The sequence below is a fragment of the Crocodylus siamensis genome, chromosome 9 (assembly GCF_052110815.1).
Source record: "Crocodylus siamensis isolate JL-2025a chromosome 9, ASM5211081v1, whole genome shotgun sequence".
Taxonomy (NCBI): Eukaryota; Metazoa; Chordata; order Crocodylia; family Crocodylidae; genus Crocodylus; species Crocodylus siamensis.
In genome coordinates, this window is record NC_143403.1 from 68,612,407 (window position 1) to 68,632,709 (window position 20,303).

General features: G+C 43.8%; 2 protein-coding genes across 2 annotated transcripts; one reads left to right on the plus strand and one right to left on the minus strand.

Moving 5' to 3' along the window:
* The first annotated feature begins 9 nt into the window (after positions 1–9).
* On the plus strand, positions 10–6,447 carry EIF2B1 (eukaryotic translation initiation factor 2B subunit alpha). Its single transcript, XM_090063969.1, has 9 exons — positions 10–76; positions 157–258; positions 504–640; positions 715–831; positions 1,667–1,779; positions 2,961–3,029; positions 3,745–3,820; positions 4,680–4,805; positions 5,860–6,447. The coding sequence occupies exons 1-9, from the start codon at positions 64–66 to the stop codon at positions 6,013–6,015; spliced, it is 909 nt and encodes a 302-aa protein (XP_089920095.1). The 5' UTR covers positions 10–63; the 3' UTR covers positions 6,016–6,447.
* Positions 6,448–6,636: 189 nt separating this feature from the next.
* DDX55 (DEAD-box helicase 55) lies at positions 6,637–19,373 on the minus strand. The gene is made up of 14 exons (XM_090063967.1): positions 19,155–19,373; positions 18,366–18,416; positions 18,184–18,270; positions 16,834–16,925; positions 16,685–16,747; positions 15,802–15,951; positions 14,504–14,693; positions 13,652–13,734; positions 12,613–12,744; positions 10,938–11,030; positions 10,347–10,461; positions 9,529–9,697; positions 8,019–8,311; positions 6,637–6,969 (listed from the first exon to the last, which is right to left on the minus strand). The coding sequence occupies exons 1-14, from the start codon at positions 19,260–19,262 to the stop codon at positions 6,802–6,804; spliced, it is 1,794 nt and encodes a 597-aa protein (XP_089920093.1). The 5' UTR covers positions 19,263–19,373; the 3' UTR covers positions 6,637–6,801.
* Between the last annotated feature and the right edge of the window lie 930 nt (positions 19,374–20,303).

Sequence of the window (20,303 nt, forward strand, 5' to 3'; positions counted from 1 at the left end):
TTCCGGCGCCGCGCGATCACGACCGCCGGCGCCCTCCTTGCGTCACAAGGGGCGCGCGGAGCTATGGACCGAGCAGGTAGCGGGGCGCGCGGCGAGGCCCGGGGCCGGGGGAGACCGGGGCCCGGGAGGCCGCTGAGCCCCGCCTTTGCCTTGCAGCACTGATCGAGGCCTTCAAGGCGCAAACGAGGGATGACCCGGACCTGGCCTCGGCCGTGGCCGCCATCCGCGCCCTGCTCGAGTTCCTCAAGAGAGACACAGGTGGCTGCCCCCTCCGCCCCGTCCCCTGGCCCGGCGGCGTCTGCACCGGTGCTAGTTGCTCTTGAGCAGGAGAAAAATATGCAGTTGTGCACGCACCGTCCTCCACCAACTCTTAGTTCTGTCTGTGGTGGGTGGGGGGAAGCTGCCATGTCCTGAGGGGGGCTATGCACACGGGGCAGAGCCGTCGGGGTGCCAGCCAGTGCCTGCATTGCGATGCCCAAATCATACCTCTCTCCCTCTCTCAGAGGAGACCATGCAGGGCTTCCGCGCAAACCTCAAAAATGCCATCGAAATACTCTCAGGCGTCGACTCCTCAGTGGCCGTCTCCTCCGGGGGAGAGCTCTTCCTCCGCTTCATCAGCCTCACCTCACTGGAGTACTCGGTAAGAGCCCGCGGCCACTGGCGCAGTGGAAGGGATTCTCAACCCTCACTCACAATGCTTGCTGCTTTTTCCAGGACTACTCCAAATGCAAAGAGATCATGATCGAGCGTGGGGAGATCTTCCTCAGGAGAATCTCTCTTTCCAGAAACAAAATCGCAAAACTCTGCCACCCGTTCATCAAAGACGGTGCTGTAAGTGCAATGCTGGTGCTGCGCCGGTTCTGGGACTCTGCTGTTTGGGCAGGAGGCAGAATGGGAGGGTGACCAAATCTTACTACCTTGTGTTCAGGGTGATTGCATGATTTGATGTGGGCTCTCTCAAGTAAGGGGAAATAGTCTCCTGCTCATCATAATTTTGTTTGTATCACAAGTTCAGATCTTCCTGTGTTTCCTAAGACTCCCTTTCTCTGTCCTCTCCCTTCACCTTTGTTTCTGCACAAACTGAGGTTGAACTTCTGGCCTGATGCTGACAACCAGATCATCTCATTCAAGCAGTGGAAGCTGTTAATTCTTGGTCCCCCTCAGTGCCAGGGTTTCTTGGGTGGTTGCTTGCAATAAGATATCAGTTAAAAAAAACAAACAAAAAAAGAACTCAAGACTTGTGCAGTGACTTGACATGCTGTTCACTGTAAAACATTTCTGGGAAACCTACCATTAACCTCTATTTCTAACTCTTAATGTTCACTTTTTATAAAAATCTCAGTAGTCACCTCAAGTACAGATTTCCCTCACCAACCACTGGGGTTAGGTTCCTGAAAGCTCCTGTGGTTGGCAAGACAAAAGGCTTATGGGGAAAATGGCAGGTGGCAGGCTGATGTCCAGCCACGGAAAACCATGGTGACTCAAAACTGTATACCGTGGTAGCCAAAATGGTGTACAGAATATTAAGCATGGATACTCAAAACCATGGTTGGCAAGGGAAACCTGTAACTGAAACCAATGCTTTAAAATACCTGTGCATAGTAAAGTAGCATAAGAAATCCTAACAGCCAGGCTTTCCTGAAACTCCATCTTTACCTTTTAACAGCGAATATTAACCCATGCCTATTCAAGAGTGGTCCTCAGAGTGCTAGAAGCAGCTGCAGAGTCAAAGAAGCGTTTCAGAGTTTACGTTACAGAATCACAGCCAGATCAAGCAGGGCAAGTATTTGTCACTACTCTCTTCTTGATTAGTAAAAGAAGTTTGTTTTAAGGTCAGTTCTCATCAGGAAGCTTTTCCCCCTTTTTTGAACTCTGCTAAAAGGCAACAACTGCTCTGACAAAACATCATATCCTTCTTGAGAGAGAATCTATAAACACTCTTCACTAAGAACTGCAAGAAGCAATTCCAGTATCACTAATGTTTGCAGGAAATTTACCAGAACTTTAAAAATTAACCATTGCTATGCAAACAGATTTCTGGCTTGGGTGGTTGCTTGCACTGGTGCAGTCAATTTAAGATGTCAGTTAAAAAAAATCCCAAAAACTGAAGCAGTGGTTCTTGTAACCATCAGCAGTATAAAGTATTCAGCTGCATGTGGAACCCCCCCAGACCAGCCCCAAGTGCTGGCTCCACAGCTAGTTGGGGTCAGGCCCCAGGCCATTTGTGCATCTTTCAGTGAGCATGAAGGACTGTCCAGTAGAGTAATGCATATAGTGCACACTGCCAGCCTTCTCTGCAACAGGCAGTGCTTACAGCACTGGGTTCAGCCTGCATGCTACAAGCAGCATGAGCTCCAGAGCAGGGCTGGCACATGGTGCACAGGCTATACCTGGTGCCATAGGCACACCACATGGCACAGAGACCCAGCCTGTAGCACATGCAGCAGCACTGCATACTGGCTTCGGCACTGCCCCATCTGGACTGGTCCCAGAGCCAGTGCACAGGGTTGGTCTGATGCAGGTACTGCATACAGCTTACGCCCCTGTGTTAAATGCCCTTGACATCAGGTCCGGCTCATACGCCAGACCAATTCCGCCTGCTGTAGGCTGTATGTTTGACACCCCTAACTCAAATTATATGCAGCTTATATGTGATGCCTACAACCGTTTAAGCTGAATGATTAGTGAGGAATCTTGCATCTTACTCTGTACATGGTCCATTTATTATCTTCCTTATAGTCAACTAATTCCCTTTTTGGTTCTCACCTACTGTATGTCATCACACAACTTACTTCTTTAAAGCAGAAGGATTGCATGTACAGAGAAAGGAGGATGTGGAAAGGTAGGGACCCAGTTAGATTTCAGACTTTCATATAGTACTTCAACTATATTAATTGTATTTCACCAGCACTGTCTTCCAAGAAAAGTCTTTTCAACTTTTGTAAACATTATTTTCATAGGCAAAAAATGGCAAAGGCCCTCAGCAAGTTGAACATTCCTGTTACCGTGATTCTGGATGCTGCTGTAGGGTAAGCTTATTCATTACCTTCATAGACATTAGGAAATCTCTTGTTCTTCTAGACATTTTAGGTACAGCACCTGAAAACTTTCCAAACATTTGTCCAGACTAGAATGAACAGTTCTTCTCTGTTAGCTTGTCTCTAGTATACCAAGAGGCCTGGCCACTGTACAAGTTAAACCTTTTATGGCAGTATTTTTACTGTGTATCAAAAGTAGCCAACAAATTTGATGGGTTGTTTGTTGTAGCCCCCCAAACTATGCTGCTTTTCTCGAATAGGTGCAGGCACTACATTCTTTTAACCTAATCACTGCTTACTACAAACCAGAATTGGGTCCCAAATGTGTGAAGATGGAGCAGTATCAAATTTGATTCTCATTCCAATGCAATTTGCCTAAGGGGCAACATACCTAGAAACTGCAGAACACTCAGACTTGCCAATATTTTCCCTCAAATGTATACAGTTTATCAGCTGATTTAAGAACTTGGGTTAAAAAGAACCCTCAAGAGCTGCTGATGACAGTGCTGTTCAGAGAAACAGATGCTATTCAATATTCCTGAGCAAGGGGGACAGTAAGGAAGGATCATTCCACAATGTACATGTTCAGAAGAAAGACTAGCTAGAGGGGAAAAGCTAAGTTATCACTTGAAGTATTAAGCAACATTGGGGTTCTTGGGAAGTCATGCTTTTAGTACTACACAACATGATGTTTTTTCTTCATCAGTTACATTATGGAAAAAGTGGACCTGGTAATAGTTGGTGCTGAAGGCGTAGTTGAAAATGGAGGAATCATTAATAAGGTAACCAGCAGTATTTTTTACTTTTTGTACACTTGCAGCTATTGACCCAATTTTTGCATATATTTATCCTCCCTACTCTGGTTAAATGAGCTCCTAGGCAAGGGATCTTCTCCAGGTAATTCCTTTTTATGCAATTTGTAACTATCCCCTCTGCCACACTAGCAGTTAAAACTGCTACAAATTGCTGCATTTCATATTCCATTACAATTTGATAAGTCTTTGTGATTCACTATATTATAGGTTTAAGCTTAAACCTTTTGTTTCGCTATCATTTTTCTCAGTTTTAATGCTGTCAGCATCAGTAAGTCAAATAGCTAAGGCAACAGATTCAATTTGGTTACTGTAGTTTTAATTTTAAAAAATCCACCTTTTTCCAACTCATAGTAACAGTATACAAGTAAAGCACATTTGACCTGGCTGCTAGAAAAATAGGCTCTTGCCTTGTACAAGGTGAAACGGACACTTGTTAAATATAAAACCTTGCTGACCTGAAATACACGATGGCTGCTAATATTCTTAACTTCCCAGAATAGAGATTGGGAGTGAAGCCTCCTAGATGTATTCCCTGTTGTGCTGCTAGCTTCCGCTATGGCCTTGAAGTCATTTCACTTCCAAGCCTAAATCTGTGAAAGGAGGATACTTTTACATATCTATCTATGTCTTAGAGATATTGGAAGTCTTAATGGCACACGGATAAAAATAATCTTTGGGAGGTCCCATTTCTTAAGCTCGGTTTCTGTAAAAAATGTTCTAGGCTTTTCCAGAGTGCTTTCAGTTCAAACATTAAATCTAATCTTGGCAATTCATTGTCCTGATAGAAGAATGTATAAATCCAGTGCTAACTGAACTGTCTCCCCAGATCGGTACAAATCAAATGGCTGTGTGCACCAAGGCTCAGAATAAGCCCTTTTATGTTGTTGCCGAAAGTTTCAAGTTCGTAAGACTCTTCCCTCTAAATCAACAGGATGTCCCAGACAAGTTTAAGGTAAAGAGAAATTCAGAATACTTTGTAAGCAAGCTGTGCATAAGTTGGCCTTTGAGGACTGAATATATTGAATATAAGAGCTCAGAAGTTACTTTCTGGGTAGAGCAGACAAACTGGAGCTCTTTCTTTTCTTACCAGCTTAAATCAAGAGTTGTAGTGCTGTCATCTCATTTCATAGTTTAAACTTTCTCTTCCAGTTTGAATTTCCTCATTTGTCCCTTTAGTATTGTGTAGTGTTAAAAAAGCCTCATACCCAGTGGGCATGTCTACATGAGATGCCTTAATGCACAACGGACTGTTCTACTGTGCATTAGAACATCATGGCAAAAACCTTGCTAATGCATAGTAGAATTAATCTAGTCTACTGCACATTGCGTCACAAAAAAACTGTTCGCCTTTACTACTGCACATTAGCATGGGCCACTGCACTTTTATGTAGTGCAAAATTTCCCAGCCTTTTTTGCCCCATGGCACACTTACCTAAATTTTAAAAAAGGGTGAGGGAGGGGTGGTGTGCAGCTAGCCAGATGGGATTTTGGGCTGGACCCACACTCCCCATGTGTCTGTGTCCGCAGCAGCAGCAGGCATGGGGCGTGGCTCCAGCCAGGCAAGGGGTGTGGCTCCAGCCCAAAATGCTGCAGCACACCAGTTGAGAAATGCTGATGTAGTACCTCATATTAGAGATATTAAACTTAATGCACAGCAGCAAAGGCACATTAATGAACTTGTAGATGCACCCAGTTGCACTAAATTAAGCTGCCAAAACAGCTTATTCAGCTTCTATTGTTTTTTGTTTTTTTTTGCGGGGTGGGAAACAGATGGCACAACTAATAGACCAAGATACCTTCCAGACCTATAAGCCTTTTTTTTCCCCCGGGAAGCTGAAAGAATGGCTGTGGCAAGAAGCAGTAACTTAAGCTTTGATTAAAGCTAGTGGCAGCAGACTGTACTTAGCTGTAGTTAAGTTCCACAGGTCTTTTTTGTTATTGCTCAGTATTCAAGAAGTTACAGCTTCTCATGCTCTGACAGCTAATAAGTCTTCTCTTCCCCACAGTACAAAGCAGACACCTTGAAAACAAGCCAAAATCTAGCTGAGGAGCACCCATGGATTGACTACACTTCGCCATCACTAATTACGTTACTGTTTACAGACCTGGGAGTGTTAACCCCATCAGCTGTCAGTGATGAACTTATTAAACTTTACCTGTAATGAAGAGGATTCACTGTACAGAACCTGGGACTTTGGCTCCTCCAAACTATAGCATCTATGAAACTGCAGATGTAAAGGAACAATCATCCATCTGTGGCACTTGTGGCTTCTGAATAAAAGGTTATCTGTAGCCACAAATAGCAAGAGCAGCCTGTGTATAGAGCACACAGCACATTGGGATGGGAAGAGGGATCACAGTGGCATTCTGGGAAGTCACAAGGCTTAATTTGTTTCACACCTCTAAGAGGTTGGCCCTCTACTGCTATATTACACAGATGTGACATAAGAGGGAGACTGCACAGGGTTTGATTTCATTACCAACAGTCATAACGTTTTAAAAATTTACTTGCTACATATAAGTGGTCCAGTGCTCAAAATAAAGTGTAAGCTTCTAGGGGCTCTGAAGTTCTAAAATAAATTCTTCTAAAGCAGGGTGCAGTACTTTAATCTTATAGAAAAATAAACTTAAATTCTCTTCCTAAATATGGATCAAAACGGTCAGACTTTTTTCATGTGAACATAGCACACGCTTGACAAAAATCTGCAAGTCACTTACCGAGTTCCATGGTTCACTCTGGATATTATGCTACAAGAGAGGTTCAGTTGTGCTTGGGCCCTGAGGAAAAGTCATGCCAATTCTGTTAGAAGCACCTAGCATTCACAGAAACTAAGTCTGTTTCGTAGGACTTGAACAATGCGCAGCATAGAAGGAAATGATCTTGGTATAAAATTTGTTTTATTGAAAAAAGTGGCATCTCCATGGAGTGAATAGTCAGACCAGGACTGTCAGTCTTCAGACTCTGAATCAGTTATTACTTCCATTTCGACTTTTCTCTCACTGCCCGTCAGCCTCTTCTCAAACTCTTCCTCACTAATTTTACCTTTTTTTAACCTTTTTAAGAGTCTTGTATCATTCAGCAGCTCCTCCAGGTCTTCATCTTCAAGATCAGAGCCCTGTAGCCAATTGAAACAGAATAACTTATTCCAGCACTACACTGCTCCAGTCCTATCTGGACACCTCAGAAATGACCATATTAACCTTATAGCGTCAGTTCTTCACTGTGCATTCTCCTGGTATCGCTAGCATCTAACAGCATTGTGCTGCTGACACCCATGGACAATACTCAATTATTACTGCTCTGGGATTCACATAAAGCCTGGCAGCAGCATGAATTAAAGGAGCATTAGCACCATGCATAGAATTCTCCCACTAGTTGCTAGCAATTAAAGTATTAGGTCATAAATCATCCCTTTCTCCAGAAGCCCCAGATAACATTTGACATGAGATAAAACTTAGCACATAAGCCAAGGGCAGGCAATTATTTTGGGCAAAGGGCTGCTTACCGAGTTTCGGAAAGCCATCGAGGGCTGCACAACAGGCAGCCCAGGGCAGATTAATATTAATTTTCTACATTATTTAGAGGCCCTGCGGGCTGGACAGAATGGCCTGGTGGACCACATCCAGACCCTGGGCCAAATTTTGCCTGCCCCTGACCTAAGCACTCTGCCCTGCTGCAAGAAGTATTCCTGTCCTGCTCCAATCCGTTTCCTGCATCCCCATTTTGAGTGCAGCTACCAGTGCTTCTCTTGACTCTCTTTTACTGGAGGCTTACAACCAGAGTTCTGACCAGCAAGGAACAGAACCCAATCCCTCTCTTTACTGATGGACCTATTGTTAGACTTGCTCCTTGGGGAGGGCAAGAAACTCCAGTACTGTAGCTCCCCTAATTTCAGGTTACTGGCACCTCAAAGAAGTGAGATTTAAAGAATCCAGCCAGCAGCACTGCTCACTAGCAAGGGAGGACTGGATGGAATTTGCTTTTGAACTTGCTGAGCTCTGCTTATGCAAATCACTGTGCTTTGGACCAACGGGGATCCTGTTCAGCGCCCCTCGCTCCTGACAAGCTAAAGTCCTTATAAGCATTTTGCAAGTGTTACATCCAAACCTGGCAGCAGCTCTATTGCAGTAGGTACACATGAGCTTATCAGAAGTCAAAATGTACCTCTTCTCTTTTCCTTTTAGCTACCATTTTCTTTTTCTTCTCCTTCTTGGCTTTCTGCTTTGACCAGGCTTTATTCCGTATGAATTTCTTTTTCCCTTCATTTTCTTGTTTTTCCTTTCTTTGTTGTTCTAACAGTTTCTGCCTCTGTTTTTCTCTGTTTTTGTCTTTGAATGTAATGGTGTCTGTGTCAAAACTGACTGGAATAAAGTCTGAAAAGGACTTTCCTTTTAACTCAGGCATCTTTGGCATCCTCAGAAGAGCAAAACCTCTGGCAAGACTCGCAAAGTCCAGATCTGTTAAAGAGGATTAAAATGTTAGTATGCAATAGGCAAATCTGGTGAAAGCGTGAAGCACATTCTTTGAGCAGCTAGGTAGTTCCAATGACTTCTACTAGGCCACTCACATGCCTAAGTACTTTACCAGGGTTAAAACATCTTGACTGGAAAGAAAGGTGCAACTATTCAATATTTTGTTATAAAACACAATAAGTACCTTTCACATGTAAATCCTCCTCTTTCTGTAAGGTATCACTTGCATTCTAACTGCTTCTCTGTGTCAAGGTTTTTTCTGCATCTATTGGAGCCGGTCAAAAACTGACCAAATTTTTATCACAAAAAGATTTGTAAAAGCTACATGAGAAAAGGTCAGTTGCGACAAATTTCCCACTCTGGAAAAAAAAAATTGGGAAAGTTTTTCCCTAAGAGAACTGCCATGTTTGACAATTCTCTCAAATTAAAAAACTTGTTAATTTGTACTTTTAAAAAAAGGGTAAAAGTTTGCCTGTATCTGATTTTTTTAAGCAGGATTATTAGTTTGTAAAAATAAGACATGAACTCTGTCCCATTTCAAGATAGGGAAAAAAAATTAGATCTCACATTCTGACAGGAAGGAAAAGCTATTTCCAATGTATATCTGAGCAGTTCCACTTATCAGTCAGATATACATTTTTTAATCATCACCCTAGGCAAATAATTACTTCAAAAATATGCACATTTTTGCTGTATCAGTCCATGCAGTTACTATCAGTTGTGTTTTGGGGAGAAAAAAGATCAGCCAAGATGTAAAGCATCTTTGGCTGGTTTCATTAAATCAAGTTAAATATTCTATATTGCAAGCTGATCTTTAAATCTTTTAGAAGAAATAGCCTAGCAAGCTGTGTGTTTGCTTGCCCTTTCAGAGCTGCAGAGGCTAAAACTCATGCATTCTCATGGGAAATTGTCACACTCTCCTCTCTGGATTTAACCAAGTCACTTAACCTGCTTGTCTCCATCTCCGTCTCCGTCTCCCCCTCCTACGTAATAACCACCAGCAGTTTAGGAGTCATTAGTTCATGATTAGGAAATGCTTAATGGTTTGAAGGTGTAAAATGCACTTAGTACATGACTCCACATAAGGTGACCATGTGCATGGGAACACTTGTCATCTCTAGCTTTTTGGCAGCAACCTTGTTCACCAACCCAAAAACATTTCTCCCAAAAAAGTAGAAGTGCCAGCAGGTGCTGGGAGATACCTTTTATTCGGAAGATGAGACTGCACTCGTGTTTAGCGTAGGCCTGCACGTAAGATACAAATGCTTTCATCCCTTTCTCAAATACTGCTCTGTCTGCCAGAGCCATAGACTTCAGTTTTGGAAGAAGATCTACCATGTTTTTTGGTGGTTTCATTTCCTGCATGGGACACTGAAATAGGACCCAAAAAAAAGACCAAAGCAACAGCTCAAATTAATGCTTTAAGTTAAACTTCAAACTCATACTTCTACCTTAAATTTCAAAGTGCTGTAAGGTACTCCACCCTCTGTCTCCAAATTTTAAGCCAAGCAATGATGAAACAAACACAAACAAAGTGAACCGATCTGCTCAAGGTCACGCAATGAAAGTGACAGAATAGGGAATAAAGCACATATGTCCTGACTCAGTTCTAACTAGTAGACTGCACTGCAAATATCTCACAGGTAAATATAATTAATTTAATCTCAGCATAAAATGAAAGGGGTAAGACTCTGCTGTTACAAAAAAAAGGACAGTACAGACAGCAGTCCTGCTCTAGTAGCCACATTAATTAGTTCAGTAGTTCTCTTGATCCTATGGCTCAAGTTCTGCTTGCTGCCCTGCAGTCTACCTTCCCCAGGGTACGCTAGCCAGACAGGCTCAAGAGACACCCATGCTAGCTCTTTATGCATTAGCTGTGGTAGGAAAGCAGTTTTACCCCATGTTTATTACTCACCTAAATTACATGGACACTTTAAGCCTTATACAATACCATAAATCAGTAGTCAGTTTTTGATGCAACCTTTTTATGGAGGACTGGAGAAGGAAAAAAAACCCTCACCTTTTGGTTTATTGAGAGAAAATTAACATAGGATTCTTCCATGGGAAGCAAAAATACAAGTGCACTGCCTACATGGCCAATTCGAGCTGTTCGACCGCAGCGATGCACAAAGGCACTGCAAACAACACAAAGATAGCTCAATAGGAGGCAAATCTTTTCAAATAATACAATGAGGCAATGGGAAATCCAGGGTCTATGTACCTCCAAAGTGGTCTAGTTATTCTAGCTAACAGTAGGAGTTATCTGAATACAACGCACAAAGCACATATCCTTCCCAACAATCACGTTCAGATATCCCGGAACTATGTTCTACACCACTGTAAATAAGGCCTGCCCTTTAGCAAAGATTAACACACCCAAACTGTGCATGCTATTTTCCATATAAGAAATGATATATGTAACAGTAATAATAAAAACTGGCCCAATCTTCCTTTGATCAAGCAACACAGCCACATTGTTTTGCCTCTCCATTTGGATGGCTCTTGGACAACAAGTTAGCCTTCCCTGTGTTTTACACAGTACTGAGCTCCCAGTGTGTCCTTACATAGCACAACTTTCTGGTAAAATTCTCAAGATGACATGAAGTCGTACCTTGCACTGCGAGGGGGGTCATACTGTAAAACCCAATTTACTTCTGGAATGTCGATACCCCTGGCCATCACATCGGTGCAAACTAAAATGCCACTAGAAAATTACAGAACATAAAATGGAATTTGGATTAAACAGGTATTTGAGAAGCACTAATCAACTCAGCTTCTGTCCTGGATTATACTTTATTCATACTGATTGGAGAGAGCGGAGGATTCAGGGCAGAGTTTCAGCCATAAGTATTTTTAAAGCATCTGTAGCCAAATCAACCGAAAATAACATCACAAGCTAGTTCCAATTTGCATAGAATAATTCTATGTAATATTAGGAAGACTAATGTAGGAAGGGTGTATTGATAGAGATTTTTTGGGTCGATACCCATGTCCAATTTTTAATAAGCCATATCAGCCGATACTGATCCGATTCCGATATGCAGCCCTGCAGCATGGAGAGTGGCATCTGGCTGGTAAGTCTGTTGCGGGGGAGGGAAGGGGCGTAGAGGGGGGCAGATCAAGGCCCCCACAATGAGGGAGGGAGTGGGGCAGGCACTGGGGCTGAACCACAGCTCCTCTGGGGGAAATGGGGGGGCAGCTCCTACCACTACATGCACCCCAGGATCTATGTGGTGCTGTGGGCTGGGGCCAGGGATGCACTGCCCTCTTCCCAGCAGAGGGAGAGGGGGGCTGAGCCAGGCAGTGCTTGGGGTGGGTGACAGCAGAGCTAGGAATGGGGTTGGGGGAGCTACGATGAATTTTGGGGTGGCTGCAGCCCCCACAACCATCCTCCCAGCACTGCTGCCACCTGTCCCGAGCAAAACCCAGCCCAGCCCCAGCCCACAGTGGCAGCCTGCCCCACGTGCAGATCCAAGGGCACCCCCTCCCCCCATACCCTCCTAGGGTGCATGCAGCAGCAGGAGCCCCCCCCACCTCCACTCCCCCCTCCCCACACCCCCCAGACGAGTGCTCCTGGTTGCCTGAGTGCTGCGCTGTGGCTGTGTGCACGCACAGGGTATTTATCAGCCACATTATCAGGCACATCAGATAAAAAAAGCCAATTGCTGATGCTCTCAATTTTCTTCATATTGGTGCCGATCCAATATGGGACCAATGTATCGGTGCACCTCTATAACATAGTTGGTATTACATCTAACATACCAACAATTTATGCTGGAAAAACATCTCTTTTCTTTTACAAGATGAAACAAAGCACTTAATTAGTCCCCCACATGTTAGTGGAGAAAGCTATTTTCACTCACACACCTCTCTTGAAAGGTATGGCCACCCAACAAAATAAAGGTGTGATTGTACCATGTGCTAGCACACCTGTGGCTAGCTTAATCTAGCTAGCATCAGTACCACCAGCAGTGAAAATGCAAGACATGCTAGCAACCAGAGTACAAACATCCCAGGGACCCAGGATATGTACCAGGGTTGTTAGCACATGCTAACACCCATCCCCATTGCTGCTGCTTTGGACCACACTAGCTAAAGTAAGTTAGTGTATACTATAATCAATCCTTCATGTTGCAGCATAGACAATTCATTATTCATTTTCCCCCTCATGTAGCAGCAAAGAACTGCTAAGCTGAAACTCTACATGCTTCTATGCCCATGTAGCCAGAAGATACAATCATATACTCCCCTCCTTTAGCTGGATTACTCTATTTAAATGCCCTTACCTTGGGAGTTTACGAAACTCTGTGAAAATCTTGTTCCGTTTGTGCTTCATTTTCCCATGAATGCACATTATTTTTGCATTTTTAACCATGGACTCCAGGGCCTTCCCATAATATTCCACACAGGCACAGGTACTGGAGGAATGATAGAAGTGCAGAAGTGAGAGTCATCTTTCAATTTGAGTCTAATGCTTTAATCTTAAAACTACATGTGGATACAGCACTGGTGAAAGGTCCTAGTTGCCAAGATCTGTTTAACAAAATCAAAGCTACCCAAGAGCAATTTGCATTACTGTTGTACTAGTGAATCCAACTGTTATCTCACTTCACACCACTTAGAAGTCATCAGGTTTGATTTATCCCAGCCACCAGAGATCTCTCATTTCTTTTCACATCAATAAGTTTATTGGCTTCCAGCCCCTTGGTCAAATCCTAACGTGGCCATTCTCTCTTGCTAAATTCCTCCTTAAGGTACGGATTTTTTCATCTCTTCCTGTTCTGAAGTCTTCCACCCTAGAGGTGACTTGCAGAAATTGCTTTACTAGCCATATCATTTGCATATCATTTGCAGATCAGATCCTGAATTCCTTGTACTCCCAAAAGTCACTCTAAATTCATTCTGTATTCGTGAGAGATGTATGAGCTAGGTTAGCCTTGAATATCTAAAGTGCTCTTGAAGCCTTTTGAAAGAAAAGTGCTACATAAGTATCCCCTTAAGTTCTAAGCATTATTCTAATGACTAACATCCAACTGTCTACAATGTCTTATTTTAGTTAAAAACCTAAACCTCAAAAGCTCACATGACCTGACCAGTGCTTTTATTATGGAAAAGCATAAGATTGACCACTGCTTCACAGAAAGACTCGTGTGTGTGGGTGTGTGGTACTCTACACAGTTATTAACATGAACCCACAGAGTCACCTCTTAGCTTAGAACATCAGCTCTTTGGGGCAAAGACTAGCATTTCTGTGCCCCAAGCAGCACTGAGAGCACTTGCCACTAAAATAACCATCTCTGCACTGCTTCCATAAAAACGAATTACCTGAAAAAGACCAGATGTTTTTCCTGCTTGTGTTGTCGAAGAAAATGCACCAACTGATTGAATTTTTCATCTGCTCTGCATATCTACACAACATAATACCCATAATGAATATCAAACAGTTCAACATCTCAAAGTGCTCTGTTTGTTTCTTCCATTCATCTCAAAATACAGCCTTTAGGGTTCATTTAAGCTTCATTTACATAAGAGGTCTTTCAACACAGGCAACTCATATTAATACTTACTCATGCCTAGTCCACATCCATTAGAGTGGAAACATTGCTCTTTTACACATATTAGAGCTTGCTGATATCAATTCAAAAGCAGAAATGTTTAAACACTGAAGTGCAGCTTTAAAAGTTACTGATTACTGGAGTTTTGTTTTGTTTTTTGTTTTTTTAAATGAACCATCAACTTAACTGTAAACCTCAGTTTGAAATCATTCTCCACCTGAGTACATATAGAATAGACCCAGGGTAGGGGAAGGGAGCATTATATGTCCCCATTCAGAGTGGGGAAAAAAATAAGACACAGAAAAATGAAGCAAGTTGACAGAGGTTACAGAAAGCAGGTCAACAGCAGAGCAGAGACCAAGTCTGTAAAGCTCATTTACACTTGTTAGAGCTTAGATTGCCCCTCAGAAGTTGATCCATTAGCAAGAATCCCTCTAAAAGAAGTGCACTTTTTCAGTCTACTGTATTTATTGCAACAATGCTGCTAGCTGTGTGGCTGCAATTTCAGAATGGTCTCTGTTGGACAGTGGCTACCTTCAGAGAGGATGCAATGCCAATCCAGAGTGCAACAGTCAGACATTCCACTGAAAACAAATGAGAGATGGGACACAGGGAACCTCACCATGTAGTAGTTCTCAAGCCGTGTGGGGGTTTTCTGGGTGCTGCTTGCTGCAACTCCCTTCTCCTTCACTGATATGCGGACAGGATTCCGGAGACCAGCTCTCACCAGATTCTCAACTTCTTGAGTCTGAGTTGCTGAGAACAGACCTGTCCGTCTCTGCTTGGGCAAAAAGTCCAGAATGGCATTTATGCTGTGAATAAACACATTTTAAAAATAAAGTGACTTCAGAATTCTATCAGAAGGAAGAAAACTAGATAGAGGTGTACCTTATAGACTGACCAAGGAGGAACTTTTACAACCAGAGATTTTAAACGAGCATTTTTACCAATGGTGGGGGGGGGGGGTAACAACACCTGGTGTTCCACTAATGATCTGTGCCACCTTGACCAATTATAAACACGTGCATTTTAACTGAGGCTGTCAGTAAGAGTCCACAGTAGGTCCACTTGAATACGCTCATCCTATAAATTACTCTTTCCTTGATTATTTTTATTCTCTTTTATACAAGTCTTTCCTTGACTTCTGTCACTTTCTTCCCCTTGACTATTTTCCCCTCCTAGTTCCGTAGATGCCATCAACAATTTTTGCAAACAAACCCAAAAAAGCACAAGGATTAGAAATCAGTGGGTCCTTGATTCAGTTTGACAGTCTGTTTTCAGTTTTACATTAGCACATGATAAATGTTAATGCCTCATTTTTTAAAGTATCAAATTATTCAGCAAAGCAACAGGAAAACACACAAGGGTACATAGTGACTGATTTATTGTTAATAAGGGAGAGGAGGTATCACATAAAGACCTCATAGCTAAAGCAGTTAACAGGGAACCAGGAGTTATGAGAGTAGCTTCAAGTGACAGCCCTGCCACAGAATCGTAGGTAAATCACTTAGGCCTTGGGTGGGAACTCCCATTTTTCTTCCTAGAGACAAAGCTTTAATCTTTATGTGCCTCAGCTCCTCCTCTGTAAAACAGGGATAATCAATTCCTGAATCAAAGGGGTGTTGGAAGAATAAAGAGCTTCTCGCACAGTCATTTAGGTACTACTCTGATAGATGACACAAAACACCTGCGTAGAAAGACTGTGCTAAGACTCTTAGCTTTTTGTCTGAGCCTCACCACTGACTCAGTGTGTGACCTTGTGCCAATCGCTTAACCTGTTTTTGCCTCCGTTTCTTTATCTGTAACCCAGAAAAAAAATACACACCTTAAATCACACTGTGTTTTAAGCACTTCAACAGACTCACACAGAAGGCACAAAAGGAGGGACAAATATTATTAGAATTATATTAGTGAAACTACCTTGCTTCGAATCCCATGTCTAGAAGCCTGTCAGCTTCATCTAATACCAGCACATCAAGTGATTTCACACAACGTGCTAAATCCAGCCCATCTGCTTTTCTTCTGAACATATCCTCCAAACGGCCGGGGGTTGCTACAACGATGTTCCCTCTATTGGTGACAGAAAGTGCAGATTAGGTTACATGTTATCAGCATTTGGATGTCATTGACTTCCTGAAATCTCATCATACCACAAGCTTGTGCTCAATAGTCCTCAGCTGGAGTTTGACCTCAGCAATTTTCACTGGACAAGGCAGCTCAGTCTACTATGAACTTTACTCGTACATATCCTATTGACATGTATATTGCTCAGAAACTATGGTGATGGGTGGAAATGCATTCCCAATCCTGATCCTAAAGTTCATATAGCTAAGCTAAGACATGGGTATGAGCTGAAAGGTGTCACACACAAATAAGATGCCCACCTATATTCCATTTTGCTGCAGAATTTCCACACCAATATCACCTTAAAGAGCAGTTTATGAAATATATGTATAACATTTAATTAAACAACAATCCAGTGTTGCTAACAATCCTAGGAACAGAGTGGTTTCTCTGCAGTTCATTATGCTATACTATATGCTAACTCTCACTCACGAAGTCCATGATCATGCTAATTTTTGCATTTGATCCTCTGCTACTGATTTCTGTTCTTTGAAACAGAGACTCTCTGAAAAAACAAGTGCATAACTTGATTTATTTAAGCATTCCCACTGATTTCTATGACACTACATTTCTGCTTAAGTGTTGGCAAAGTCAGAGCCATAATCTGTTAACTCCTGGGGGCAGGAATCATGTCTTGTTTCTACTGAGAGACATCAACAGAAATGAATGATCAGCTCACCCATGTTCTTTGAACTTCTCAATATCTTCTACAGGATTCGTACCACCAATTAACAGAATCTGACTAAAATAAAAAAAACAGGTTATTCACATTTTGTAAGCAGGGGCTGAAGGAAAATTTGTTTTCATTACATGCCTAAACAGACTTACCTAAACTGGGGAAAATGTTTAGTGAAATGTGAGAGCACCTCATCAATCTGAACAGCCAATTCTCTTGTGGGCGTGATGATTATGGCTCCAACCTACATGTTTTAGAAACAAACAGAGAATTTCTGCTGCATATTTGGTGGCTCATCAGTTGAAAAAACAGAGGAGCAGGTGAAGGAACCCCAGATTTTGTAACCCATGTTGTTTGCTCCCGGACTCGCTACCTTCACATATGATAGCTCGTTAACACAGACCACATAACTAGTGGACCAAATAACACATACTGTAATATCCAAGGTTCATTCACCTGTTGCTCTACCAATGTCATATATGCCTTACAGTGCCCCTGTGCTGTCTGCACTGGATATGTGCGTGGTCTCTATGTGAAAAAACGAATGAACACAGATTGTGTGTTAAATAGGTCTCAACAGAGACTATGGTTTCTTATCCATTACCTGGGTTAGCTTTTGTAACACCTATATTCTCGATGGGTTTACTGCATAACGACCTATTCAAACCACTTTAGCCTCTCCCACAATGCCGCCCTCTGTCATCTTTGGTATTTAAATTCCCTTCTATTTACAGCCTCGACTTTCTGCAAGTCCATTTGTAGCATCTGATAAATTAGGCTGTCCAAGAAGCTTATGCCTCCCCTAAACTAGCTGGTCTCTAAGATGCTGTCCTGCCTTTTGCCTGAAAGAGCAGAGGACAAGGTGCCTAAGAGCAGCAGGCTGGATTTGATGACCCACTAGAGACTGAAATGTGCACATCCCTGAAGATTTACCAATAAAGATATTGTGACTGTATGCAATTAACAGACTTTGTTTCTCACAGACAAACACCACTTTTGTTAAAATACTAATACAGGCAAGCAATCCAGTTCAGATGCTGTGCAGCCTGTTTTGTTATATTGCAGTACAACCATACGCATTTCTGCACAGAACAAAAAAAACCCACAAAAACTATAAATGTTGGTTTTTTTAACTAAGCACAAATTGTTGTTTAAGAGACACAATGGTTTTTAGTGACAAGTGCAAACTGGATTCATTCAGAAATCAAAACTTTATATTATATTAAAAAGTGAAAAAGCAGAGTCCCTTCCCCTCACAAGCTACATTTAATATTCAGATACCTTGTTCTCTAACAGCTTACAGACATATTTTTGGTTTCCAAATAAAGGAGAAAGCTTGTTTAAAAATGTTTTGAATTAATTCCTGGTTATGATGTACTAAAGGCCGAATCTAACACGCACTCAGGTATGCATTTTTCACACATATTCTTACTGACATCATAAATCTTTACTTACACAGTATATATTTGAGTAAGCACTCCAAACACACCAGCTGATCTTACCTGCATTTTCTTTAACTTTTCTTCCCTTCTGAGAAGAATTTCTAGTATGGGAATCACAAACGCCAACGTTTTACCACTGCCCGTTACCTGTGAAAATGGTAACAAGGTAGGTTTGTTTCTTCATGTGTCCAAATATGCACAAGAAAAAATGAAAGAGCAAATTTAGCCCACACGATACTCACTGCTTCTGCAGCAACATCCTTGTTATTCATGAACAGAGGAATGGCTGCGGACTGAAGGGAAGAGAAACACAGTCTGAGTCTGAGACCCTCCTGGCAGGGGCACTGCATGCGCCAGCAGTTCTCAACCTTTTAGACCTGAGGCACCGCTGGATAGACAGCCATCCTTTTTTAGGTTTCCCTTTATTTTAAGCGCAGAAAAATAACAGGGCAGCTTTTCTGTTGCAAAGAGCTCGCTCAGCAACACGAACGCCACAGATTTCTATTTGAAATCTCTGGGTTGATCTTGAGAATCGTGTCTGCAAACCTGACGGTGCTCCGCTGCGGGGCACCAGCTGCCCCCTGAAAACATCTCAAGGCCCCTGTTGTGGGGGGACCAGGGGGGCACAGCAGCCTGGCCAAGACCCCCTGGCATGTTCCCTCCTGCTCTGGCTCCAGGCAAAGACCCCGCAGCTCCTCACAAAGGCAGGTGGGAGCCCTCAGGCCCTTTCCACTGGCAGGAAACAGAGCTGCGGAGAGGTTCGGCGGCTTGTAAGGGGCTGCACGAGAGGTGTGCATCAGACCCCTGGGGCTCGCCAGGGCAGAGCTGCACATCCTGAAACCCGCATGGAGGGTGCCCCAGGCCTGCCCCGTGTTAATAACCCCCACCCACCGGTCTGCCCTGTGTTAACAACCTCCCCCACACAACAGGCCTGCCCCACATTAACAGCCCCCCTCGCACAACAGGCCTGCCCCACGTTAACAGCCCCCGCCCAAGGCCTACCCCGTGTTAACATCCCGGCCAGCCCGCACCTGCACGGGGGTCATGCGGGGGAAGCGCAGGGCCCGCAGGGCCCGCAGGACGCCGGCGCTGAGGGGCGCAGGCAGCGCCTCCCACGTCCCCTCGGTGACCGCCTCCATCCCGCGGCCTCGCGCTGCCCGGCCCGGCCGGTGCCGCCGCCTCACGGGCCCGGCCGGCAACAGCGGCCGCCGCGCGGGTTCCGGCCCCGTGAGCTAGTGCCGCCGGCCCGGCGGGGCGCGGGGGGCCTCCAGGGTGAGGGGGGACGTATTAGACCAGCTGCAATGGCCCTTGTCCTGACAGCCAGGGGACTTGCAAAGGTTTTTTTTTCCCAACCCTTGAGTTGGTTTAATGAAAGAGATCAGATTGCACCTCATCTCTGACCCTGTCCCCCTCCGACCTCCACTCTCTGGAGCCTGGGCAAGGCCAACCCACGCTTCCCGCACCACATTGGAAGCGTCCAGGAACTGCATCAGAGTCCGACCCCATCCTTGGCATCCTTTAAATGATCCTATGGCCCCCCAGCACGTGGTGGAGCCCAGGTTAAGAATCACTGCCCTGAGAAGGTCGTGAACCAGGCAGTTCCCAAGGCAGGAAACACTCGCTTCCTTGGCCCTGAGGGAGGCCCCCTTGGCGCTGCCTCCGAATTGTTCTAAAGGAAATGGCCCACTGCAAATGTCTCACGGTGGTGGCAGACAAACCTCTTTCAAGCTGTGCGACAGGCTGTCGCTCTTCCCTTTGGATCATTAAAGCACTTCAGGAACCTTAAAACGGGGCATTTCTCAAGTGCCTTGTATAGCAGCAGAAGTCGCCACAGAACAACGAATAAGGAGCTTACGACCCAGCTAATATAAAGGGAATAGAAGAGTTGGCTGGATTTTACCTTATCATAAAAGAATGTACCAGCTCCGATTGTGCACACCCTACATGTAAGTGGCAACGTGTTGTTAGAAGTAGCAACAACGATTCCACAAATGCCTGAATATGCGTAGCAAGACGCGCCAATTCTGGTTTAATCCGCCACAAGCCGGGAGCCAGCCACCAGCAAGAAAACACCCCAAGGCGAACATGTGTACAGCATGCAGTGGTAGGGTGCTTAGAAAGTCTGGGAAAGGTTCACCCAAAGAACCTCCTCTGCCTAGGAAGTCTGTGAAGCCATTCCA

Bases quoted from the DNA above. Each gene is read 5' to 3' on its own strand.
- EIF2B1 (XM_090063969.1), top strand. The intron at 832-1,666 runs GTAAGTGCAATG...ACCTTTTAACAG, and splicing joins CGTTCATCAAAGACGGTGCT to CGAATATTAACCCATGCCTA. The intron at 3,030-3,744 runs GTAAGCTTATTC...TTTCTTCATCAG, and splicing joins ATTCTGGATGCTGCTGTAGG to TTACATTATGGAAAAAGTGG.
- DDX55 (XM_090063967.1), bottom strand. From the start codon at position 19,262: ATGGAGGCGGTCACCGAGGGGACGTGGGAGGCGCTGCCTGCGCCCCTC. The intron at 18,417-19,154 runs GTGCGGGCTGGC...TCTTCCCTTCAG, and splicing joins CCCGCATGACCCCCGTGCAG to TCCGCAGCCATTCCTCTGTT. The intron at 12,745-13,651 runs GTAATTCGTTTT...TCATTCCTCCAG, and splicing joins AAACATCTGGTCTTTTTCAG to TACCTGTGCCTGTGTGGAAT.